Here is a 27,705-nt window from a genome sequence, read left to right on the forward strand (position 1 = left end):
GAGAGGAAGAAAAGCCAGTGCAACAAACTGGAACACTAGCTCTTTGGGAACAAGGACCTGACATCAGAACAAGAAGGCTATAAGTTCCCAAATCTTAAAAGTATGATCTTTTTTAAACTGCATTCATTTCTTACGTTGAAGAGTGAAACCCAATCCCATTCCTCTTTGTGTGTGGGTTTGTGATCTTGCCTTTTCATATTGAGCATCTACATTTCTAAATACAGTACTTCCTATTGCTTCACAGTCCTCTAAGTTTCTTCCTTCAGCTGAGCTACATCCAGCTTCATCGTCACTCTTAATACCCGCTAATTTCCTATATATGACATTTTGGTCCTTGTTTCCCAAAGTCATAGTTCAGCAGATGGGGAGTTTGCCCAGTTTTTCTTGCCTTGATTTTTTTCCTCTTGTTCAGCAAATTTCACTGGATTTCTAGCTGCTGTGTCATAATCCCTTGGTATAGCTGTTCCATCTCTGCCAAAGCTGTTGCTTGCAGGGCTCTCATTTGAGCTGCCATAGCTATCTGAGTTATTGGCATTCCTGATGCCAACAGGGCAGCAACATTGAGAACAAAATCTCTAGTAACTGGAGCTATTTCTTGTTTTTGTTTTTCAACAATATCTTTTTCTTTTAAAAACTTTTTCTGCAACACCCATCCCAACTATTTCTTTTTCTTGCTGTTCTTGTAATTTCTTTGCCTATTCCATCCTCCCAGCTAAAACTCTTTTTTTTTGTTTGTTTGTTTGTTTGTTTGTTTGTTTTTTGAGACGGAGTCTCGCTCTGTCGCCCAGGCTGGAGTGCAGTGGCGCGATCTCGGCTCACTGCAAGCTCCGCCTCCTGGGTTTACGCCATTCTCCTGCCTCAGCCTCCTGAGTAGCTGGGACTACAGGCGCCCGCCACCGTGCCCGGCTAATTTTTTGTATTTTTAGTAGAGACGGGGTTTCACCGTGGTCTCGATCTCCTGACCTTGTGATCCGCCCGCCTCGGCCTCCCAAAGTGCTGGGATTACAGGCGTGAGCCACCGCGCCCGGCCCAGCTAAAACTCTTATGCATCCATTGCTGTGCCTTTACCTCTGAAGAGAGATGAACTAGAAATCTGGCTTAAACTTCTGGTAAATCTTCTTAGTTTCTCAATGCTCTTCTTTCTCTCTTGTCTTCTGCTTCCTGTACTACTTCTGCTTCTTTCCTATGCGTGTCATATTTATTTATTTACTTATTTTTCACACACAACACAGATGTAGTTTTTATCTTGAACAGGAGCAAGATCTGATCCATGGTTTTCTTTCTTTTTTTTTTTTTTTTTTTTTCCTTTTTGGAGATGGAGTCTCACTCTGTTGGCCAGGCTGGAGTGCAGTGGTGCGACCTCAGCTCACTGAAACCCCCACCTTCTGGGTTCGAGTGATTCTCCTGCCTCAGCTTCCCAAGTAGCTGGGACCACAGACGTGCACCACCACACCTGGCTAATTTTTGTGTTTTTAGTGGAGACAGGGTTTCGCCATGTTGACCAGGCTGGTCTCAAACTCCTGAACCTCAGGTGATCTGCCTGACTTGGCCTCCCAAAGTGCTGAGATTACAGGTGTGAAGCACCGTGTCCAGCCCATGGTTTTCTTTTCCTTCTCCTAGATCATGATTGTTCTTCTCTCTGCTTCTGGATTGAGACTACTTCTTTTCCCTCTTTCTACTATGATGATGCCTTTCACGAGACCTGTATCTTGAGTGGACTTCTGCTTCCTGACGACTTTGTTTGTGTTTGTGTCTGTCCTCATCATTTTCAGATGAATTTATTTATTTATTGAGATAGCATGTCATTCTGTTGCCCAGGCTGGAGTGCAGTGGCATGATCACAGCTCACTGTAACCTCTGTTCCCCCGGCTCAAGATTCTCACCACAGCCTCCTGAGTAGCTGGAATCACAGGCACACACCACCACACCTGGCTAACTTCTGTGTTTTTTGTAGAGACAGGGCTTTGCAATGTTGCTCAAGCTGGTCTCAAACTTGTGAGCCCAAGCAATTTGCCCACCTTGGCCTCCCAAAGTACTGGGACTACAGACGTGAGTTACTGCATCCAGCCCATTTTCAGATGAATTTAGTCCCTCTCTTCCTTTATCAGAATAGTGTTCTTTGTCATTAGGCTCCTCAGAAGTGTATTTCTTAGAGGAATTGTTGTAGGATTCCTGTCTCCTTGCCTTATCATGAAATAGGCTTATTATTTTCCTACCTGAGTCTGCAGTGTCTTCAGTTCAGCCTTTTTGCCCATCAGCATGCTCTTTGTGTTTTCGTCCTTCATTTTCTTTCTCGTTTTCTTTCTCTTGACCTTGATTGTGATCTTGAATAATAATATTTTGAGTAAGAAAAACCGATGTATCCGACAGTTCTTTTTCCCCCACCATCTGGGGATGTCTTTTTCTGGGGCTAGTCCATCTTGTCCTGGATAACTACCCTATCTTGAGAACCCAGTCTTAATTTCATTAAACATCTTTAATGAAGACAGCCTTTTGGCACAGTGCTGCTGCAAAATGTGGTCTGGCTCTCCTCACATGTTCTCTGGCTGCCACAGTTCAGAGCTCCGGCCACTAGGGTGGCACCTCCACTTGCCACTTTTAGCAGTACCAGCCACCTCAAAGCTTTGCCACAGACTGAATAGCTCCTTCTGGGGGCCTGGATGGCACCCAGGGGATCTGCCATTGCTTTTTTAATTTATTTTTTACATTTAGCTCATTAATATCTGTTAGATATTTTTATGTCTGCATTGAAATAGGTAACTTTATTTTTTCCCCCAAAGGGTAACTGTTCTAACATTATCAGTTAGCTTGTCTTTTCCCCACCAACTTAAAATATAACTCTTACTTTAAAAATTGCATGTTATAAACGTGTTTCAGTAATTTATATTCTGCCCCACTGATCTATATTCCCATGTTAGAATTATACTTTTATTTTATTTTTAAAATTTATTTAGAGACAAGATCTTGCTATGTCACTCTGGCTGGAATGCAGTGGTGCAATGATAATTCATTGCAACCTTGAATTCCTGGGCTCAAGCAATACTCCCACCTCAGCCTTTGAAGCAGCTGGGACTGCAGGTGTGTGCCACTGTGCCTGGCTAATTTTTTTATTTTTATTTTTTTGTAGAGACGATGTTTTGCTATGTTGCCCAGGCTGGTCTCAAACTCCTGGGCTCAAGGGATCCTTCTGTCTTGGCCGCCCAAAGTGTTGGGATTATAGGCGTGAGCCACCGCACCCAGCCTTAGTATTATACTATTTTAGTTAACAAAGCTTTACAATGAATTTTGATACCTAGAAAGACAAGTCATTCCTTATTATCGCTGTTTTTCCAAATTTTTTGGGCAGGGTAGTCTTTCACATTTAATTTTCCGTAAGAACTTTAGTCTGTCAAATTTCATTTTCTAAAGTCCTACTGGGGACTTCCATACTTCTAAATTCATTTTTTTCCTTTAAAACTGTAGAAAGTGAATTTTAAAACACACACACATACAAGGACAGAGAGTACAGGAAAGGAGACAATAGCAATGAAATTTTTGAAAGCAGACAGGAATATGAATGCCTGGTAATTGACTTGGAAAGCCACATCCCAGCCAACAATAGGGAAAGCTGACAGGCAAGCTGATAGAACTCTCAAAAGGCACAGAGCTGGCAGCATAGAGTCTCACTGGGGTGTGGGTCTGGAGCAGACAGGGAAAGCTGTCTGAGAACCAGTTAGCTCCCTAAGTCCTTTTCCCAATTCCAGTTCTCTGGTTAATTGCCCTTTCCCCAGCACAAGACTGCAGATTTATTCCCTGAGAGTGAAAGAAAGTGTCTCTGGCTTAGGCGACAAAAGGTGTGCTTGAAGGTACAAGTCGGGGATTAAATGATCATATGGATTCTGATTGTCGAATACTAATTTGCCAGCCCACTCAGCTCCCACGTATCTAGCAGCCAGTCTTTTATTCTCCAGGCAGGAGATTGTAAGATTCTGTCTCATGTGTCCATGTGAAGAGACCACCAAACAGGCTTTGTGTGAGCAACAAGGCTGTTTATTTCAACTGGGTGCAGGTGGGCTGAGTTCGAAAAGAGAGTCAGCAAAGGCTGGTGGATTATCATTAGTTCTTATAGGTTTGGGGATAGGCGGTGGAGTTAGGAGCAATGTTTTGCAGGCAGTGGGTGGATCTCACAAAGTACATTCTCAAGGGTGGGGAGAATTACAAAGAACCTTCTTAAGGGTGGGGGAGATTACAAAGAACCTTCTTAAGGGTGGGGGAGATTACAAAGAACCTTCTTAAGGGTGGGGGAGATTACAAAGTACATTGATCAGTTAGGTTGGGGCAGAAATAAATCACAATGGTGGAATGTCATCAGTGAAGGCTATTTTCACTTATTTTGTGGATCTTCAGTTGCTTCAGGCCATCTGGATGCATACCTGCGGGTCACAGGGGATATGATGGCTTAGCGTGGGCTCAAAGGCCTGACATTCCTGTCTTCTTATATTAATAACAAAAATAAAACAAAATAGTGGTAAAGTGTTGGGGCAGTGAAAATTTTTGGGGGTGGTATGGAGAGATAATGGGCAATGTTTCTCAGGGCTGCTTCGGAGTGGGATTAGGGGCGGCGTGGGATCCTAGAGTGGGAGAGATTGAGCTAAAGGAAGATTTTGTGGTAAGGGGTGATATTGTGGGGTTGTTAGAAGGAGCATTTGTCATATAGAATTATTGGTGATGGCCTGGATGCAGTTTTGTATGAATTGAGAAACTAAACGAAAGATATAAGGTCCAAATAAAAGAAGGAGAAAAACGGGTATTAAAGGACTAAGAATTGGGAGTACCCAGGATGTCCAATTAGGGAGTGTCCAAGTGGGGTTCAACATTATTGTTTGCTTGGTTGGTGAGTTTTTGGGCTCTGTCCTTGAGTTTTTTTATGTTGTTATATACTAGGCCAGATTGATTTAGGTAACGACAACATTCTTCATTTAAAAATATACAAAGTCTTGGCCAGTCGCGGTGGCTCATGCCTGTAGTCCCAGCACTTTGGGAGGCCAAGACGGGCGGATCACGAGGTCAGGAGATTGAGACCATCCTGGCTAACACAGTGAAACCCCGTCTCCACTAAAAATACAAAAAATGCTCCAGGTGTGGTGTTGGGCGCCTGTAGTCCCAGCTACTCTGGAGGCTGAGGTAGGAGAATGGCGTAAGCCCGGGAGGCAGAGCTTGCAGTGAGCCGAAATCATGCCACTGAACTCCAGCCTGGGCGACAGAGCGAGACTCCGTCTCAAAAAAAAAAAAAAAAAAAGTATATATGTATCTACACACACACACACAAAGTCTTTTTTTTTTTTTTTTTTTTTTAAGCAGCGAGTAAGTCAGGGCCTCGGCGATTTTGGAGGAAAGAAAAATGCAAAGCCAGCAACTGTTCGTTAAAGAAGGATTAAAAACGGCTAGGAGAGAGTGAGATTGATAGTATGGTGGAGATAACTGGGGAGAGGTAAAGGGTGGCATAAGAACAGGAACCAGAATAAGAGTGAGTATAAAAGTAAAGAATAGAATTTCATCAGGGTGGAAGTATTGGAGGGTGCCCTGCCACCAAAGATCATCTATCTACTCCAAGAGGGAGTCAAGGGTGGCGGTTTGGGGATGGCACCGGGAGATATCGGCTGTGATGTCTTGGAGAAACAGTGTAAACTGGCAGTGTAAACAAGAGCAGGTCATTTATGAGTAGTTGAGAATGGTAAATAGGAGTATGACTAGACAGAATATAGTAGGAATGACAGGTTTTTGGGGCACAGTCCAAGTAGTGGGGGTGACTGCATAAAGCCCTGTTGCAAAGAGTAGGGTAAGGATGGATAGACCTAACAGAATGAAGGGATGTATTAGGCTCATAAGGGTTATTATTGTTCTTCAGAAATGTGAGTGAGTTTAAGGGCAGTAGGGGAGAGTACTGGCAACTTCCAGGAGGAAGAGGAGATATCAGGCTGGCTGTCCTGATATCAGACAGACACAACTTTATCCTGGAATGATGAACCCAGTGGGGAGGGTCCTGCAGGCAGATGGTGGTTGGAGTACTATAGATGACTAAGTAGGGTCCGGTCCATCGAGGTTGTAGAGTTTGAGGGGTCAGATTCTTAATAAGAACTGATCGTCCAGCTAGAGTGTCTTCATATGGCTGGGAATCTGGACTGGGCAAGAGAAGATTAGCAGCTTGACGAATTTCCTGTCTAGCCTGATGGAGGACTGGAAGATAGTCACCTAGAGGTCTGGTGTCTGGAACGAGATTGAGGCCGAGTAAGAAAGTGCGTCCACATAAAAGTTCAAATGGACTGTACCCTGTAGTATCTCGAGGACAGGCTCTAATTCTGTCAGGCCTCTGAGCCCAAGCTAAGCCATCATATCCCTTGTGACCGGCAAGTATGCATCCAGATGGCCTGAAGCAACTGAAGATCCACAAAATAAGTGATAATAGCCTTCACTGATGACATTCCACCATTGTGATTTATTTCTGCCCCAACCTAACTGATCAATGTACTTTGTAATCTCCCCCACCCTTAAGAAGGTTCTTTGTAATTCTCCCCACCCTTGAGAACGTACTTTGTGAGATCCACCCACTGCCTGCAAAACATTGCTCCTAACTCCACCGCCTATCCCCAAACCTATAAGAACTAATGATAATCCACCAGCCTTTGCTGACTCTCTTTTCGAACTCAGCCCACCTGCACCCAGTTGAAATAAACAGCCTTGTTGCTCACACAAAGCCTGTTTGGTGGTCTCTTCACATGGACACATGAGACAGATTTCACTGGGGAAGCAAATAGCCATGGGGGTGGGCAAGAAGTATCCATGATTGTGGAGCTTCCAGTCAGCCTTTTATTCTTGTAACAAATGAAAAACCAAGGATTATCAGACGTCTGAGGAAAACCTCTAACATAGAAGAAGGAGATAAAATGAACAAACAATAAAAAGCAACTTAAAATGTACACCATATAAAGAAAGGAAAACAGTTAAAAAAAAGAAAAACCAAACAAACAAAAACCCAAAACCCTATTCTTAAGCTACAGAGAAAGCCTGGCCAACATGGTGAAATCCCATCTCTACTAAAAATACAAAAATTAACCAGGCGTGGTGGTGTACGCCTGCAGTCCCAGCTACTCAGGAGGCTGAGGCAGGAGAATCACCAGAACCCGGGAGGCTGAGGCTGCACTGTGCTGAGATCACACCACTGCACTCCAGCCTGGGTGACAGAGTGAGACCTTGTCTCAAAAAAAAAAAAAAGAGCCACAGAGAAATAAAATCAGACAAACATAAATGGGTGCTAAACAAAAACACTCACAGAACAAAATGGTCTCTTAGAAATAAAAAAATTAGAGGAAATGGAAACAAACGAAAACCCACTTCAATTGAAGTATTAGAAAATCAAGTTAAGCAGTTGTCTCAGAATGGGCAGAGATAGAAAATGGGAGAGAAAAGATAAGAAAATAAGACAGAGGCCAGGTGCAGTGGCTCATGCCTGTAACCCCAGCACTTTGGTAGACCGAGGCAGGGGGATCACTTGAGGTCAGGAGTTCGAGATCAGCCTGGCCGACATGATGAAACTCCCATCTCTACTAAAAATACAAAAATTAGCCAGGCGTGGCAGTGCACACCTGTAATCCCAGCTACTCGGGAGGCTGAGGCAAGAGAATTACCCGGGAGGCAGAGGCTGCAGTGAGCCGAGATCATGGCACTGCACTCCAGCCTGGCCAACAGAGCAAGGCTCTGTCTCAACAAAAAAAAAAAAAAAAAAAAAAAAGACAGACAGAGGTCCAATACTTGAATATAAGCAGCTCCAAAAAGATTGATGAGGAACGTGGAAAGGAGGGAATTCTCAACAAAATAATTTGATAAAATTTCCCAGAACTGAAGGACTTGAACTGCAGGATTATAAGGGCTTACCAAGTACCCAGCATAGTGATTGAGAAAAAGACCCATTTAACTATGTGTTCTTACAGTGAAATATTCTGGCACTGTTAAAAATGTAAAGATTTATGAATAGCACTAATATGAAATTATTGTATGTGGTTTTTCATCTGTAGCATTACTAGTCATAGAACATGAATACATAATGTCAAATAGTTTTCCAAAGTGGTTGGTATCTGACAGAACACAGTGTACTGGTTATCAGTCTCAGGAAAGGAATCTAAATGCTTTTGCCCATTGCATCTTGGTATCAGAGTCAGCAAGGAAAACAGTGCAAACACTGGATAAAGCTTTACTTACATAGAGAAGAGACAGAGCAGGATCAGCTCCAATAGTGTGCATTGGTTCCTCATGGCAAGTGGGTCTGTCTCCCCAGCAGCCGCTGCAGGGTGGTTTGCCTACAAGCACCCATCTTGTGCTACAGTGAAACGGTGTGCCTGGTCTCCATCACTTGCTGGCCTCAAGTAAGACCCATTTTCATGTAGTGCTGAACAATTCGTGACACTGCTGACAATGAGATTGTTTAAATGAGGTCATTCTCTGAGAGAAATTAAAAAGTTATGGACAGATACCTAGGTTGTAGTTACATGGTATGTTCATTCTGAAAATTCATTAAACTATGCCTTTGTCATTTGTACACTTTTCTGTTACGTTTTATTAAAAGTTAGAAGGTTCCATAGAGAAGTAAGCTCAGGGCTTTTTAAAAAAAATTTTAAGTTGTAAACACATAAATTAAATTTATTCATAGGAAGGTGTTTTGTAGGCTAAATAACTCTGACCAAAAAAATTAAAAAGGGAAAGTGTTTCCAAGTTAATGTTAGCTGAAATTAAAACACAGCCATGTTAACCCTGTAATAATGAAAACTTTTTTGTACATGTATTCATTGAGGACATAGTATTGTAAGTAGTTGGTTTTTGTTTTTTGTTTTTTTTTTTTGAAACAGAGTCTCGCTCTGTCGCCCAGGCTGGAGTGCAGTGGCCGGATCTCAGCTCACTGCAAGCTCCGCCTCCCGGGTTCACGCCATTCTCCTGCCTCAGCCTCCCGAGTAGCTGGGACTACAGGCGCCCGCCATCTCGCCCAGCTAGTTTTTTGTATTTTTTTTAGTAGAGACGGGGTTTCACCGGGTTAGCCAGGATGGTCTCGATCTCCTGACCTCGTGATCCGCCCATCTCAGCCTCCCAAAGTGCTGGGATTACAGGCTTGAGCCACCGAGCCCGGCCTAGTAGTTGGTTTTTTAAATTTGTTATTTTATGGAATTTTTTTCTTTCTTTCTTTTTTTTTTTTTTTTTAAGAGACTCTCACTCTGTCACTCAGGCTGGAGTGCAGTGGTGCAATCTCTGCTTACTGCAGCCTCCACCTCAAGCGATTCTCGTTCAAGCTATTCACATGCCTCAGCCTCCCAAGTAGCTGGGACTATAGGCTTCTGCCACCACATCCGGATAATTTGGATAATTTTTGTATTTTTAGTAGAGATGGGTTTTCACCTTGTTAGCCAGGCTGGTCTTGAACTGTTGGCCTCAAGTGATCCGCCTGCCTTGGCCTCTCAAAGTGCTGAGATTGTTAAGTATGAGCCACCATGCCCCACCATAAATTAGCATCTTATAAAGGGGGAAAGAGCCACATGTGTCTGCTGGTTGTGTTGCTATCCTGAAAACAAGGTTTTCCTGTCCTAGATGATTCCCTCTGTATCGAGATAAGTAGGGTGATCAGCTAATGCTGGAGACAAAAGGTGGGTGGTTTTTTTTTGAGATTTGTCATAAAGTAAATAGTATTGTGACAGCCGCCTTTCAGATGTGACATTGATAAAGCTGTGAATATGTTCCTATTTCTCCTCTTTATCTATTTCTCTTTGTTTTCTAGGTTTTTGTGGAAACTCTGGATAAGTGTTTTGAAAATGTGTGTGAATTGGATTTGATCTTCCATATGGATAAGGTACATTCTCTTGCAGTTCTCTTCCAAACTAGGGTTACCAGAAAACCAAGAGCCTTGGGCATCTCTAGCTACCTCTACACCTTCATTTTGTTTCCTGTTTTTTTTACTCTTAAGATAGTCCTAGAACCTGTTTTATTTAATAGGTTTAATAGTTTGGGTTTTGCTTTGTTTTTGCTAAGATCTATTAACAGTTTTAACGTGCATAAGATTATTACTAGGCCTATATCATGGTTCATCTGCTCACAGACTGACTTCTTGATATAGGAGAATGATGTCACTGGCTACTTGGCCAAAGGTGAGGTAGTTTTATGTTGATTATATAATTAGTTTCCTAGTCATAGGCCAGTGACAATGAAACTTTGGAATAATCATGATGCAGAGGCTTTGACTTAGATAGCAAAATTTATATCTTTCCTAAAGAGTAATATAGTGACTAAGAGATCTGTAATGTAATTCAAGGTCAGGTGATATTCTGTAGGAAGGCAGACTATCAGAGGCAGAATTAAAATGGCCCCAAGTAGGTGTTCTCAGATTTGTTTTGCTAGGATAACTGTGACATGGCTTGTGTGATCTTGGCTCACTGCAACCTCTGCCTCCCATGTTCAAGCCTCTCCTGTCTCAGCCTCCCAAGTAGCTGGGACTACAGGTGCCTGCCACCATGCCCGGCTAATTTTTGTATGTTTAGTGGAGATGGGGTTTCACCATATCTGTCGGGCTGGTCTCCAACTCCTGACCTCAGGTGATCCACCCACCTCAGTCTCCCAAAGTGCTGGGATTACAGGAGTGAGTGAGCCACCACGCCCAGCCTCTTAGGTAACTTTGAAAGTCAACATTTGTTGTTTTGTATTTTACCTTCTTTGCTCCGTGTTTTTTGTAAGAATCACCCATTTTGTTACATGTAGCCTTAGGTAGTTTAATTTCATTGCTGCATAGGATTTCATTATATGATTTTATCCATTCTATGACTGATGGAATTAGATTGTTTTGAGTTTGGAGCTTTTATGAAATATGTTTATGAAATATCAGCATCCTAATGCAGAAACATCATGGAACCCTGTTCCTTCTTTAGATACTTAACTTGGGACTCCCTGACAACCTTATGGTGCTTCCAGTATTTACTGATGGTTTTGAGTCAGCCTCCCTTTCATGTGAAAGGATTGTATACTTTTTGGAAACTTCAGAGATCTCTTAGCACTCTTTGCAAGCACTTAGAGTTGTTTTGTGCTTTTCATGTGTTAAAGATCTGCTGTTTTGCAACTTCTATCAAGGAGAGCCATAGCTCAAATCTAGTTCCCTTTTGTACTGGAGGGACTAGAGGGACTAGAGTCCCTTTCAAGTATTAAAGAGACTTGAAAATATAGGGGGCTCAAGCCTGTAATCCCAGCACTTTGGGAGGCCGAGACGGGCGGATCACGAGGTCAGGAGATGGAGACCATCCTGGCTAACACGGTGAAACCCCGTCTCTACTAAAAAATACAAAAAACTAGCCGGGCGAGGTGGCGGGCGCCTGTAGTCCCAGCTACTCGGGAGGCTGAGACAGGAGAATGGCGTAAACCCGGGAGGCGGAGCTTGCAGTGAGCCGAGATCGCGCCACTGCACTCCAGCCTGGGTGACAGAGCCAGACTCCGTCTCAAAAAAAAAAAAAAAAAAAGAAAATATAGGGGGAATGGAGAGGTGCCTTCTGTAGGCCTTATTGTTATTATTTTAAAATAATATTGTTAAATACAGGCCAGATGTGGTGGCTCACACCTGTAATCCCAGCACTTTGGGAGGCTGAGGCGGACAGATCACTTCAGGTCAGCAGTTCAAGACCAGCCTGGCCAACATGGCAAAACCTTGTCTCTACTGAAAGTACAAAAATTAGCCAGGCCTGATGGTGCACGCCTGTAATCCCAGCTATTCAGGAGAACCGCTTGAACCCAGGAGGTGGAGGTTGCAGTGAGCCAAGGTCGCGCCACTGCACTCCAGCCTGGGCGACAGAGCGAGACTGTGTCTCAAAAAAAAAAAAAAAAAAAAAAAACCAAATTATTAAATGCAAGATGTTACTTTCAAAGTTACCACCTGGTTTGCAAAGTGCGTTCTTTGAAGATGCCACCTGTTGCTCACCAGGCTGCAGATGAATTTCTTAACATCTCAGGTGTAGATTCAGAGATTCAGAGATATATTTTACTAGGAAAGGGGGAGTTTTCAAAGCAAGAGAAGAGCCCATGGAGAGGTATATTGAGGTGTCTCTGCTGGAATGACTTCGTATCACCCCCCTCTTCTAATGCTGTCTTTTTTATCAGGCACCTATGAGAGTAGCTTTACTAGTGGAGAGATCGGCAGAATGCTTAGACACCACGAAATCTGTATTTGTGTGCCAGCTGCTTATAGATGTTGTCTGGGGGCTGGGCACGGTGGCTCACGCCTGTAATCCCAGCACTTTGGGAGGCCTGAGGTTGGGAGTTTAAGATGAGTCTGACCAACATGGAGAAACCCTGTCTCTTCTACAAATGCAAAATTAGCCGGGTGTGGTGGCGCATGCCTATAATTCCGACAGGAGAATCACCTAAACCTGGGAGGCAGAGGTTGCAGGGGGCCGAGATCGCGCCATTGCACTTGAGTCTGGGCAACAAGAGCAAAACTCCATCTCAAAAAAAAAAAGGAAGTTGTCTGGGAACGCCAGCTGCCCAACACCTGGAAACTTAGGGATCTGTGGGATAATATACACCTGGAGAAGACAGTGGCAGGCCCTGTGGGAAATTGTGCTTGGGTGCAGCCCCTCTCACTGGGAGAAGGGGTAGCCTCCCAACCCCCCGGTCTAAGCTAGTTCATTGTCTAGGCAACCTGGAGTATGCCTCCACAGTGACTTTTTTTTTTTTTTTTTTTGAGACAGAGTCTCGCTCTGTTGCCCAGGCTGGAGTGCAGTTGTGTGATCTTGGCTCACTGCAATTTCTGCCTCCCATGTTCAAGCCTCTCCTGTCTCAGCCTCCCAAGTAGCTGGGACTACAGGTGCCTGCCACCATGCCCAGCTAATTTTTGTATGTTTAGTGGAGATGGGGTTTCACCATATCTGTCGGGCTGGTCTCCAACTCCTGACCTCAGGTGATCCACCCACCTCAGTCTCCCAAAGTGCTGGGATTACAGGCGTGAGTGAGCCACCGCATCCAGCCTCCTAGGTGACTTTGAAAGTCAACATTTGTTGTTTTGTATTTTACCTTCTTTGCTCCGTGTTTTTTGTAAGAATCACCCATTTTGTTACATGTAGCCTTAGGTAGTTTAATTTCATTGCTGCATAGGATTTCATTATATGATTTTATCCATTCTATGACTAATGGAATTGGATTGTTTTGAGTTTGGAGCTTTTATGAAATACGTTGTCATGAATATTCTTGAAAATAGATGCTATTGTACATTTTTGTACATTTTCTTGAAACATCTATTTCTCTTAATAGTACAATTCCTGGGTCATAGATGAGGCCTCTAGAAGGAAGAAACAGGGGACCACAAAGGCACCAGCAGGCCTGCAGCACTGGCAGAAGAAGTCTGAGGCTCAAGGCCTCCGGACTGTAGGCCATAGTATCTGCCACTTTGTTAGATAATGCCAAACTTGCCAGAGTGATTGTATCAATTTATACTTCCACCAATGGGGGGTGAGTGTTCCCTTTGCTACATATGCTCACCAAAAGTTTATATTCTCAGTGTGGTAATCATTAGAACTGATAACTAAATATTTACAGTTCTTTCCCCTTAAGGACACATGGTAAAATTACACTTCTATGCCTTCCTGAAGTTAGGTGTAGCCATGTGACTTGCTTTAGCCATTGAAGTGTGAATGGAAGTGCCATGTGTCACTTCTAGGCAAAACTTAGGAGCCAGTGCTAATATATATAATAATGGAATGTGTGTGTGTGTGTGTGTGTGTGTGTGTGTGTGTGTATATTCCATTTGTGGAAGCATGGATACACAGCCTCCCACGGCCTGGGTCCCTAACTGAGGATGAGGTAGAGCACTGTCCCCAAGTGGACCCACAGTGGATGTGTGTATAGTATGAGAGAGATAAACTTGTTACTTTAAGCCATGAAATGTTAAAATTGTTACTGTGGCTTAACCAAGCCTGTCCTGACTGACGGATATAGAACTTAATTTTTATCAAGCTAGTAGGTATGTACTGGCATTTCATTGTCATTCTAATTGCATTTCTCACGAAGATGAGCATCTTTTCTTGTTTATTGGCTATTAGGAGGTCCTCTGTAGTGAAATGTTTATTCAGGGCCTTTGTTCTTCTGTGAGGTTGTCAGCCTGTGTTTTAAAAATGTATTTGTAAGGGCTGGGCACGGTGGCTCATGCCTGTAATCCCAGCACTTTGGGAGGCCAAGGCGAGCGGATCACCTTAGGTCAGGAGTTTGAGAACAGCCTGGACAACATGGTGAAACCTTGTCTCTACTAAAAATACAAAAATTAGCTGGGCATGGTGGTGCACCTGTAGTCCCAGCTACTTGAGAGGCTGAGGCAGGAAAATCACTTGAACCCGGCAGCCGAGATCACACTACTGCACTCCAACCTGGGTGACAGAGCATCTCAAAAAAAAAAAAAAATGTGTTGGTAGAAGTTGTATTGAATAGAAGTAGTGACAGTGGGCGTCTGCTCTGATTCCTGGTTTCAAAGGGAAGCTTTCATCCTGTCACCATGAAGTACAGTATTTGCTATAGGTTTTTTTGGTAAAGATGATCAGGTTAAGGATGTTTCTTCCTTTCTCTTCCTACTAAGCATTTTTAATCACAAAAGGATGTTAAAATTTATCAAAAGCCTTTTTTCTAGTTCCTGAGGTAATCATGAGTTTTTTGCATCATCATTCTAATACTGCTTTGTAAACATCTATAAGGATGCCCTCTAAAGCAATAAAGTAATTCCACTTCCAGCCATTTTATTGGACATGTCTTTTAGAAGGGAATAAAAGGCCATAAAAATGTTGTTCTCCCTCATGTCTTATCTTCAGATAAGTTCCATAAAGTATTTTGCTGCCACTGCAAATTTCTTTTACAGTTTATGAAACTGTTTATTTTTGTTGTTCATGCGGTATTAGGAAATAACTGTTCATATCTCCTGAGATTTTTGAAAACTAGTGATGCAAGGAATCAGAATCCTACCCTATTCAGCTTTAGAATGTCTGAGACTTCCAACAGGTGGCTTCCTTTTCATAGGATTTCAAGCTTATCTTTGCTGTCATAGAGACAGTTGCTAATTCAAGTACAGCTTCTTTCTATTGATAATAAAAAATGATCTTTTTACTAAGATAGGCAAAAGCCTTGTCCTAAGACAATAGGAACATCACCTTGAACTCTGTTCTTTTTGACTAAAGAATCTCTTCACCTTGAGGTCAGAAACTCTCATCAGTTCCTAGGTCTTTAAGATCTGCATTAGATAGTCATGGATAGGCCGGGCGAGGTGGCTCAAGCCTGTAATCCCAGCACTTTGGGAGGCTGAGACGGGCGGATCACGAGGTCAGGAGATTGAGACCATCCTGGCTAACACGGTGAAACCCCATCTCTACTAAAAAATACAAAAAACTAGCTGGGCGAGGTGGCGGGTGCCTGTAGTCCCAGCTACTCGGGAGAATGGCGTGAACCCTGGAGGCAGAGCTTGCAGTGAGCTGAGATCCGGCCACTGCACTACGGCCTGGGGACAGAGTGAGACTCCATCTCAAAAAAAAAATAGTCATGAATAGATACCCCACCACCTTAAGCAGATGTGGCCAGAGTAGTAGGCCTGTGTAAAGACTAGACATAACTGAATTCCTCAGCTCCGACAAGTTGTTTATTCCTAATCTTGTGATTTCTTGTTTAACCTCCTAAGTTGTTTTTGTATACTGTCTTTATCACTGCTTCTCTCTTTTTCACCTCTTCTCTCTCCTTTTCTTCCTGTGTTAAAGGAGGGTTTATTTCATTCCATTTCTAGAGCCAGGTTCTCTTTCTGTCTCTCCCACACACACACCATAATGTCACTTCTTGCACCGGTCTGTAAGGTGTCCTTAGTGTTTGTTCTTCTGTGTCTACAGATCCCCAGAATGCCCCAGTCTCAGAGAGAATATAGCCCTTCCCATGGCTCTACTGCCCCCCTAACTGTAGTTCCATTTCCGTTGTTCTCATGCAAGGTGAACTTGAATTAGTGAGTGATTTATGCCCAGTCTTTAATTCTACTTTCTCTGTTCTCTTTCTAGAGTCCCATAGCCTGGTTTTCACTCCTACCCAAAATTCACTGATGATTTCCCAATTTTCAAATCCTATGGTCGTTTCCTAGTCATCACTTTCTTTCTTGTTTCTGCGGTATCTGATGCTGTTAACCCTTCAATGGAGCACTCTCTTAATCTTTTTCCACCTTTATTTCTGTAATATAGAACCCTCTTGATTTTTCTCCTCTTCCCACTCTATCAGGAAATTACGTTGTCAGTCATCTCTTACCTCTCTCTTCTCCCTCATATTTCTAGCATAAATCTCATCCATTTTTCATGTTCTAGGTCTTAAAGCAAAACTTGGGTATTTAAAAAAAAACATTTTTTATGCTCAAACTATTGTCTATGTAGGTAATTCCCAAAATGGTCATTACCAATTACCATACATCTAGTCTTGATGTATGGCTTGAGTCCTATTCCTGTATTTCCAACAGCCTGAAGGCATTTCTCGCTAATGTCATTCTCACATCTAAATTTCTTACCAGTTATCCAGAGCCAGCTTCAGCATATGTCTTCTGAAAACCATTTCTCCCTGCAGCTTCCCTTTTCCAGGAGTGTTAGTACCATCCTCTGTCATCTACGTTCAAAACCTTTTCTCCTTCTTCCTCGCTCCCAAGATCCAATCACTAAACCTGTTGCTTTTTTCTGTAATGTCCTTCTTTATATCTTGTTCTTAGATTCATCAACTATTAACATTTGGCATACTTGCTTTTATCTCTATATACATATATACTTTTTTCCTGAACCATTTTGAGAGTTAGTTGCAGACATCATAACTTTTCATCCCTAAATATGTCAATAGACATCTCCTAAGAACAAGAATATTATTATATAATATGTTGTATATAATTATCTAATGATGCACAACACAATTAACATAGTTGGGAAATTTAACATTCATAAATATTGTTTTCCAATATATAGTTCATATTTAAGTTTCCCCAATTGTCCCAGAAATGTCCTTTAGATCTTTTTTTAAATCCCATTTTCAGTTATGAGTCAAACATTGTCTTTAGTTATCATATCTCTTGCTTGTTTCTGGCAGGTTTTCTAACCTTATTCTCTCTTCCTTCTTGTTGAAATTAGTTTTTCTAATGTACTTCTTAGACTAGCCTTGACTCCTTGGCCAGACATCAAGGCTGTCCACAATTTGTCTCCATCCTATCTTGGCCTTACTTCCATAACTATTTGCCACTTTCTGCTCCAGCCACAGTAGACCACTCTTACTTTGTAATTGCTGCCTCAACTCTCTGCCTAAATTGTGTTTTCATGTACTAAATACTGCCTGTCATTCAAATGCAGCTCAAATCCTACCACCCTAAAGCTTGTCCTCATGGTCTAGCCTATTGTGATCTCTTTGAACCATGTGTAGTATTATTTTTATCCTTCTGTGACCTTTATTTATATACCTTTCTATGTTTTCCCTGCTTGATTAGACTACCTTATCTTTGTCTTCCTCACTGAATCTAGTGTGGTACCTTTTAGTGACTGGGGTAGTCTTCAGGTGAGTGTCACTAAAGAGTTCCCAGGACTCTCGTCTCATAAGGTTGTTCATGATTTAAACTGTTGGAGGCTGGAGTAAGGTCTGATTTCATATTCTCTGGGGTAGACATCAGCTCTCCTGGCTGTGCTATTTAGAGCCTAGGGCACTTGGTTCCCTTTTGCTTTCAGAAATTCCTAAACACAGCTCAACATCATGACTGAGTTGGGTGTTGATGTTAATTATGGTGAATTGAATTTTTGTTCAAAGAAAACTGTGTGGGTGACCTAATATTCTGATCTACCAGTATCTAATAGCAAAGCTGGATTTAGAATTCAATTGGGCTTTCAAGATTTGGTCATCAGAGTCACAAATCAATGGCTATGTCAAGGGAATTTATCCAGCTTTTTTTTTTTTTTTTTTTAATAGATTTCAATTTGCAGTGGGAAACATATGCTTCTGAATGGTGCTGAATCCAAGAAAACCTCATAGTATGGAATTTTAAATCTCTGCTAAGCATAGGCTGCTAAAATAGAAAAATGCTGAGGGTTCAAAATTGGACTTGTGAACACTAAGATGAAAGAATCATAAACAGTAATATTGGGTTATGTTTGCCAGATGTCCCTTCTGTGAACAGAGCTTGTGATAACAAAGCTCATTAATACCCGCCACACCCTGTGACGTTGAAGCAGGTGTGCTGACTGCAGGTCTCCAGGAATGGAGGGACAAGTGAGGGACATACAGTTTGTGTTTTTGATGATGAAAGAGAAGCTATTTGGTCTAGAAGAATAAGATATTCTGTTTGAGTTTTAGTTCTTGTAAAAGGTGTGAGTTAACACACTTGACTATCCCTGGCTGCCTCTATTTCTATATCTGGATGTGCCAAAGAGAGAAGAAGGGAGCTGAGGCCAGCCTTGGGTTCCATTGCATCTATAAAGCCCTTCTTTACTGATGCTTGGTAGGTAAGAATTTTGTGGCAGAATTTTTTTTTTGGCTTAAGTAATAAAGAAATGTATTATCTTACATACAGAAAGGCCAGTTGAAGGGCAGAGTTAAACCGTGATTAAGACAGTTTTATCTGCAGTTTCATTTCTGTAGTTCCAGTTATGCACAGTCAACCATGGTCCAAAAATATTAAATGGAAAATTCCAGAAGTAAACACTATGTTTTAAATTGCATGCCATTCTGAGCAGCATGATGAAATGTTGCTCTGTCCTGCTCCAGGATGGGAATCATCCCCTCATCCATTGTATCCATGTGATGTACACTAGCTGCCCATTGCTTACTTAGTAGCCATCTTGACAGTCACAGTGTCGCAGTGCTTGTGTTCAGGTAACCTTTATTTTACTTCATAATGGCCCCAAAGTGCAAGAGTAGTGATGCTGGCATATTGTCATAATTGTTTTTATTATTAGTTATCATTGTTAATCTCTTACTGTGCCTGATTTACAAATTAGACTTTATCTTAGGTATGTGTGTATGGGAAAAAAACATCGCATCCACTGGGGGTCTTAGGACATATCGTAGGCAGGTAAGGGGGGACTACTGTACTTTCTATGTGTTATCTTCAATTCTTAGTGTTGGCTGTAGAATATTTTTTTCAGAGGCCAAAATCTTATTCCCTCAGGGTAGCATAAAGACAGAGATCGGCCGGGCATGGTGGTTCACGCCTGTAATCCCAGGACTTTGGGAGGCCGAGGCGGGTGGATCATGAGGTCAGGAGATCGAGACCAACCTGGCTAACACAGTGAAACCCTGTCTCTACTAAAAAATACAAAAAATTAGCCAGGCATGGTGGTGGGTGCCTGTAGTCCCAGCTACTCAGGAGGCTGAGGCAGGAGAATGGCATGAACCCAGGAGGCAGAGCTTGCAGTGAGCCGAGATTGTGCCACTGCACTCCAGCCTGGGCAACAGAGCGAGACTCCATCTCAAAAAAAAAAAAAAAAAAGACAGAGATCAGCAATAATGATTTCTCAAATTTTTAAAATCCCTGTAATTTGTTTAGAAAAAAAAGAAAGAAGGGCTGGGCGTGGTGGCTCACACTTGTAATCCCAGCACTTTGGGAGGTCGAGGTGGGTGGATCACCTGAGGTCAGGAGTTCAAGACCAGCCTGGCCAACATGGTGAAACCCCGTCTCTACTAAAAATACAAAAATTACCCCACCCCTAATCCCAGCTACTCAGGAGGTGTGAGGCAGGAGAATTACTTGAACCTGGGAAGTGGAGGTTACAGTGAGCCGAGGTCACGCCCCTGCACACCAGCCTGGGTGACAGAGCAGGACTCCATCTCAAAAAAAAAAAAGAAAAGAAAAAGAAAGAGAGAGAGAAAGAAAAGAAGGAAGGAAAGGAAGGAAGGAAAGGAAGGAAGGGAAGAAAGAAAGAACACTTAGGCTGGTTGTGGAGGCTTACGACTGTAATCCCCAGCACTTTGGGAGACTGAGGCAAGAGGATCACTTGAGCCCAGGAGTGTGAGATCAGCCTGAGCAACAAGTGAGACCCCATCTCTTTAAGTAGAAAGGGGGGAAAAAAAAGAAAAGAAAAAAACAAAGATTGTTCCAGGTTATACTTAATATCTGCTGCCATATAGGCACTCACTTTCCTTACTTGAACTTTGGACTGCCTCAGTGCACAATCTCATTGATTACCTGCTGCTTCAAGTTTGGTGTGTTAGTCATTCCTTATTACTGGTTAGTGGAATAACAGTGTACACAAAACAACACAATTTGACCTTTAGAGATATCCCTTTGATATCTAGCCTTTTTCAGTAAAACCTAGTGTTTGTCAAGGTTGTAGTCAGTAAGCAGAGCTTATTACCCATGGTATTACTTGGATATGTTGCAGATAAAACAAATTGTATTTTGCTTTGGTTGCTGATTTACAGGCACCCTGAAAGGCTGGAATTGAGATTCAATTCTACTGTTCTTGCTATTATTCCTTATATTGCATAAGAGGATTGGCCTACTCTATGATAAAAGCAGAATTTTTTTTTTTTTTTGAAACGGAGTTTCACTCTTGTTACCCAGGCTGGAGTGCAGTGGTGTGATCTTGGCTCACCGCAACCTCCACCTCCTGGGTGGAGGCAGCAATTCTCCTGCCTTAGCCTCCCGAGTAGCTGGGATTATAGGGATGCGCCACCAAGCCCGGCTAGTTTTGTATTTTTTTTAGTAGAGATGGAGTTTCTCTATGTTGGTCAGGCTGGTCTCAAACTCCCAACCTCAGGTGATCTGCCTGCCTCTGCCTCCCAAAGTGCTGGGATTACAGGTGTGAGCCGCTGCACCCGGCAAAGCAGAATTTCTTGATTCCTAACTAAGAACCCTTTTCCAGGCTTGGTTTTTGTATCAATCAAGGTAGGCTAGGTAATGCATTACTCCAAAATCCCGATGACTTATGACAACGAGGATTATTTTTCACTTGTGCTATGTGGCCATCGTGGTGTCTCTGCTCACTGTAATTCCTCTGAGGTCCAGGCTAATGGAAATCTCCTCAACATATGCTTCTACCTGGGCAGTGTGTGTGCCAGCTCTTGAAGTGACACATCCCTGTACACTCACATTTCAGTGATCAAAGTAAGTAACATGCTCCCACCCAAGGGACTGGGAAGTGATACTATTATGTGCCCAAGAGAGAGGAGAACCTGAACTAGTTGAATATTACCAATGATGACCATGGTTTTTCCATGTATTTTCTTAGAGGAAAAGCTGACATTTGATTTATTATCACTTTGTAGAAGGGAAGCTAGAAATTATTATAGTTACAGAAAAATAGAGGAGTGCTCTAATAAGAAGGAAATATGGTTGAATCTTAGGAAAGGTATTCCACATAGCAGCTTTTCAATTTCTCTAACTGATTATTTGGTATTTATGTCTTCTGTACTTCCCAAATGAATTTAAGGTGACTTAAAATAAAATTTCTTAACAGAATAAGTGGCTTTTATATGTGGGAGGCAAGTGTCTACTTCCTTAGAGGCTTTCTGCAAATCATTCATCTTCACCTTGGCTCTCTGACGTTGATGAAGTACCGATGTCTGTTGAGAGTGTTTTTGTCTTTTCTCTGATTACCAAACAGCAACCATTTATGAAGCATTCACTAGGAAAAAGACAGTGTGCTAAATATAGAGATACAAAGATATAAAAGTCAAATTTTCTACCTGTAAGAAGCTCATAAGCTAGGCGTGGTGGCTCACACCTGTAATCCCAGCACTTTGGGAAGCTGAGATGGATGGGTCATTTGAGGTCAGGAGTTCAAGACCAGACTGACCAACATAGTGAAACCCCGTCTCTACTAAAAATACAAAAATTAGCCAAACATGGTGACGCATGCCTGTAATCCCAGCTATTTAGGAGGCTGAGGCACAAGAATTGCTTGAACCCAGGAGGCGGAGGTTGCAGTGAGCCCAGATTGCACCACTGCACTCCAGCCTGGGTGAGAGAGAGAGGCTGTCTCAAAAACAAAACAAAACAAAACCAGGAGCTTATAGGTGAAGTAAATAGATGGATCATACAGAGACATCCCTTGGTCTTGGAGTCAACGGCATATTTTTGGAAAACATTCTGTAAGTTTAGTGTAATTTTTCAGTGGGCATGATGTTCATATTAGGGAGTTCTCATCCTGTACTGCTTTTCATAGAAGTGATCGTAAGCATGTCTTAGTCAAATATGTATATATCTGCAGGTTGCATTTTGTAACACTAAATTGCATATAAATTATTTATACAGAATAATACAGTACCTAATCATAAGCTCTTTCATTTAATGATATTTGATCAAAAGTAGAGAACAAAGAATAGGACTTTGAAGTAATAGCTGTCTCTGAGGCTGGGCTCTGAAACAGACTAGCAGAGTAGATGGTAACCCATCTGCAGCTTTCAACTGAGCATCTGTGGCCCTAGATACAGAAGCATGGCAGGCAGCCTCCTGACTGAGTGCAGTGTACAGCTCTTGAGCTGTGCCGAGTGTGTAACAACATAGGCAAGGCTGGCCTGGCACCGCAGGTATGACTTGCCTTAAGCCAGATAGCTGGGGGAAAAAACACTGGCAATTTGGGGTAGAAGATCAATGCCAAGTGAGAAGAGCAATGAAGACTATAAATTCCTGAGTAAGAAATTATCAGGCCAGGTGTGACTCACGCCTCTAATCCCAACACTTTGAGAGGCCAAGGCAGGTGGACCACCTGAGGTCAGGAGTTTGAGAGCAGCCTGGACAACATGGTGAAACCCTATCTCTACTAAAAATATAAAAATTAGCCAGGTGTAGTGGTGGGCACCTGTAATCCCAGCTATTCAGGAGGGTGAGGCAGGAGAATCGCTTGAACCCAGAGGGCAGAGGTTGTAGTGAGCCGAGATCTCGCCATTGCACTCTAGCCTGAGCAACAAGAGTGAAACTCTGTCACAAATAATAATAAAAAAAAAAAGAAGACGAAGAAGAAAAAAGAAATTATCAAGGGAGGAGTAGTCATAGGAAGGGAAGTTAATGTTAACTGGGCAGCTGCCAAGTACCAGGCATTGTGCTAGGTACTTTATTCTCAGTAATCTTCTATAAAGTAGATGGTAGCATTCCTGTGTAACAGATGAGGAAGCTGAAACTCAGGCTAAAGTGCCTGAAACTTTAAAACCCATGTTCTTTCCACTAAACCACAGAATTTGAGAATTTTAAAGCATAAATAATGTGATAGATATAGATAGATATAAAAATTTATATAATTTATTGATTTTTTGTTTTCAAAACCAGAAGTCTAAGAGTCAAGACAATAGGAACAAAGGCTGGGGGCTATGGGAGATTTGGAACTATGCATAAGCTCCAGCCAGACCAAGGGTCTGCCAGAGGAGGCACTGTTTACATTTTGGGCAGTGCAATTTTTCTTTGAATTGCTGGTATTTAGTGTCCTTAGCCCCTTCTACTAAATGCTGGTAGGGTGCCTACCTGATACATTTCCAAATGCCTTCTGAATGGGAGCACTTTCCTAGATCAAGAGCATGGGGTTAGAATACAGAGTATGTATAAGAGATCATGAAGTTTGAAGTAGACAGTGATCCAGTTGAGAACCTTGTCCTCTGTATTGGTAAATCTGATGGACACTTTCCAGTGCCCTTCACCAAGCAATTTTGACACTTCCTTATTTTTAAAATAGTCTTTGTTCTTAGTTTCTATGATACACATTTACTGGTATTTTTTTTTTCTACCTTTCTGGCCACTCTTTCTGGCCCACTGGGCTTCTTACCTCTGAAATAGCCATTCTTCTCTTTTCTTTGAGACATTATCTTCTTAGGAAATCTCTCACAATCCCATGACTTCATTTATCTGTCTGTTGGTGACTCCTCAGTTGCTGTCCAAACTCACTCTACTTTAAACATGGTATGTCCAAAGCAGAACCTCCAGCTCCTGCATCTTCACACTGACAGTTTTTTTTGTTTTTTGTTTTTGAGACAGAGTCTCGCTCTGTCGCCCAGACCGGAGTGCAGTGGCTCGATCTCGGCTCACCACAACCTCCACCTCCCAGATTGAAGCGATTCTCCTGCCTCAACCTCCCAGGTAGCTGAGATTACAGGTGCATGCCACCACGCCCGCCTAATTTTTTGTATTTTTAGTAGAGACAGGGTTTTATTGTGTTAGCCAGGATGGTCTCAATCTCCTGACCTCATGATCCGCCTGCCTCAGTCTCCCAAAGTGCTGGGATTACAGGCATGAGCTATAGCGTCTAGCTTTTTTTTTGAGAAGGAGTCTCACTCTGTTGCCAGGCTGGAGTGCAGTGGCATGATCTTGGCTCACCGCAACCTCTGCCTCCCGAGTTCAAGCGATTCTCCTGCCTCAGCCCCCCGAGTAGCTGGGGCTATGGGTGCGTGCCACCACATCCAGCTAATTTTTTGTATTTTTAGTAGAGACCGGGTTTCACCATGTTAGCCAGGATGGTCTTGATCTCCTCACCTCCTGATCCACCTGCCTCGGCCTCCCAAAGTGCTGGGATTACAGGCGTGAGCCACCACGCCCCGCCTTTTCTTTTTTTTTTCTTTTGAAACAGAGTCTTATTGTGTCGCCCAGGCTGGAGTTCAGTGGCACGATCTCGGCTCACTGCAACCTCCGCCTCCTGGCTGCAAGTGATTCTCCTGCCTCAGCTTCCTGAGTAGCTAGGATTACAGGCACGTGCCACCGCACTCAACTAATTTTTGTATTTTTAGTAGAGACTGGGTTTCACCACGTTGGCCAGGCTGGTCTTGAACTCCTGACCTCAGGTGATCTACCCGCCTTGGCCTCCCAAAGTGCTGGGATTATAGGTGTGAACCACCATGTCTGACCCACACTGACAATTCTGACTCACCCTTTGAAAAAGTCAGCCCTCAAAATGCCTTTCCTGGCACTCCCCTCCTGCCCATAGACTGAAATAGATATACTTGTCTTGTTTGCCCAGCACCTTTGACTAATTTTGCCACTGCATCTGACACAGGGTGTTGTTTTCTCCTGTTTGCATGGATAAGGGCACAAACTCCAGAACCTGTGTGTCTGAGCTTAAATCTTGACTTTGCCACATAAGAGCCGAATGACTTGTGCCTAAGAAGCTTTTGTGTGAGGCTGAGCGCAGTGGCTCACATCTGTAATCCAACTACTTTGGGAGGCCAGGGCAGGCGGATCACTTGAGCTGAGGAGCTGGAGACCAACCTGGGCAACATTACAAAACCCCATCTCTACAAAAAACACCAAAATTAGCTGGGAATGATGGCACATACCTGTAGTCCCAACTACTCAGACAACTGAGATGGGAGGATGGCTTGAACCTGGGAGGTCAAGGCTGCAGTGAGCTGAGATCGTGCCACTGTGTTCTAACCTGAGCAACAAAGCCAGACCCTGTGTCAAAAAAAAAGAAAAAGAAAAGAAACTTGTGTGTGATAGCACCTTGCTTATGTGGTAGCTGTGACTATTAAAAATATGTAAAGTACTTAGAACTGTGCCTACACAAAGTATTTCATTATTTTGTTTGTTTGTTTCCCCCATCAGATAGTATTAAGAAAGTAGGGATCAGATTGTCTTGTTCACTACTGTATTTTCCATTTTTAGCACAATAGTTGGCACACATTTGTTAATTAATTACTGTAGAATTCATATATTCACCCACTGTTCTAGGCGGGAATTCATATATCCACCCATATTCTGGGGAAACAGTTAATAAAACATTCCTGTCTTCATGAATCTTACCTCTAACAGGGGAGACAAAATAAAGCATAGGTGGTGATAAGTGCAGGGGAGAAGATACAGCAGGGTAGGGGCTGGGTAGATGTGGCTTGATAATTTATATAGGATAGTCAGAGAAATGTTTGATAAGATAGCGTTTGAATAGAAACTGGAAGGAAGTGAGAGAAGTAAGAGGGAAGCCGATAATAATCCTGAAAGGAACAATCCCAAATATTGAAATCTGGAAAGATCAAAATTCCTAAAGTCTAATGTCCTGAAAATCACAATCCAGAAAAATCAAAATCCTGAATTACAATTCTGGAAAAAGTAATTTAAAGAGTTCTTTAAGCCAGGTGCAGTGGTTCATGCCTGTAATCCCAGCACTTTGAAAGGCTGAGGCGGGAGGATCACTTGAGCCCTGGAGTTGGAGACAACAAGCCTGGGCAACATAGTGAGACCCCCCATGTCTACAAAAAAGTAAAAAATATTAGCCAGGCATGGTGATGCATGTCTGTAGTCCCAGTTACTGCAGAGGCTGAGATGGGGGGATCGTTTGAGCCTGGGAGGTTGAGACTGCGTTGAGCCATGATTGTGTCACTGCACTCCAGCCTAGGTGACAAAGCAAGACCCTGTCTCAAAAAAAAAGGCTGGGCACAGTGGCTCATACCTGTAATCCCAGCGCTTTGGGGGAGACCAAGGCGGGCAGATCACCTGAGATCAGGAGTTCAAGACCAGCCTGTCCAACATGGTGAAACCCCATCATCTCTACTAAAAATACCAAAATTAGCCGGCCATAGTGGCAGGTGCCTGTAATCCCAGCTACTTGGGAGGCTAAGGCAGGAGAATTGCTTGAACCCAGAAGGCGGAGGTTGCAATGAGCCGAGATTGCGCATTGCACTCCAGCATGGGCGACAAGAGCGAGACTTCGTCTCAAAAAAAAAAAAAAATTGAAAAGAAAAAAGGGACAGGTCTGGCTATGTTGGCCAGAGTGGTCTTGAACTCCTGAACTCAAACAATCCTCCTGCCTCGGCCTTCCAAAGTGCTGGGATTACAGGCATGAGCCACCGTGCCCAGCCCTAGCCCAGTTTTTACCTTTGATGAAGCTTTCTCTGAAATTCAGTATTGTAGTTCTCCAAACTGTTTGTCTTCTTGCTCATGCTCTCATGTTTTTAATTCTAATTGTTTCTAGTAGATTGTAAACTCCTTTGGAATAGTGTCAGTGTATAATACTTTGTTGGTTATCCAAACAGTACAGGACAGTCAGAATTGATTAGTTGAAGTGAAATAGATATGTGTCCCAATTTTGTGAGTTTCTTTTTCTTTTCTTTTCTTTTTTTTTTTTTAGACAGAGTCTCACTCTGTTGCCCAGGCTGGAGTACATTGGCACAATCTTGTCTCACTGCAACCTCCGCCTCCCGGGTTCAAGTGATTTCCAGCTAATTTTTGTATTTTTAGTAGAGACAGGGTTTCACCATGTTGTCCAGGCTGGTCTCAAACTCCTGACCTCAGGTGATCCGCCCACCTCGGCCTCCCAAAGTGCAAGGATTACAGACATGAGCCACCGCGCCTGGCCTTTTCTTTGTTTTTTTTTTTTTGAGACAGAGTCTTGGTCTATTGCCCAGGCTATAATGCAATGGCACAATCTCAGCTCATTGCAATCTCTGCTTCCGAGCGCCTTCCACTTCAGCCTTCCAAATAGCTGGGACTACAGGCGTGCACTACCATGCCTGGGTAATTTTTTTTTATTTTTTGTAGAAATGAGGTTTCTCCATGTTGCCCAGGCTGGTCTTGGACTCCTGGGCTCAAGTGATCCGCCCATCTCAGCTTCCCAAAGTGTTGGGATTACAGGCATGAGCCATCTTACCCAGCCTGTTTTTTTATTTTCAAGGCATACTTTTCAGGTATGTTATCTGAATAGCACAGCTAGAGGCCCCCCCACCCCCGCTTTTTTTTTTTTTTTTTTTTTTTTAATTTTGCGACAGAATCTG

General features: G+C 42.8%; 1 protein-coding gene across 1 annotated transcript in view; it reads left to right on the forward strand.

The window, feature by feature from the left end:
* AP3S2 (adaptor related protein complex 3 subunit sigma 2) overlaps positions 1-27,705 on the forward strand; it is a 68,936-nt gene that overhangs the window by 18,494 nt on the left and 22,737 nt on the right. Inside the window, exon 4 of the mRNA XM_050797707.1 lies at positions 9,797-9,868. Within this exon, the coding sequence (XP_050653664.1) occupies positions 9,797-9,868 (72 nt within the window). The remainder of the gene's footprint in view (positions 1-9,796; positions 9,869-27,705) is intronic.

Source organism: Macaca thibetana, chromosome 7 (genome assembly GCF_024542745.1).
Source record: "Macaca thibetana thibetana isolate TM-01 chromosome 7, ASM2454274v1, whole genome shotgun sequence".
In the NCBI taxonomy this organism is placed as follows: domain Eukaryota; kingdom Metazoa; phylum Chordata; class Mammalia; order Primates; family Cercopithecidae; genus Macaca; species Macaca thibetana.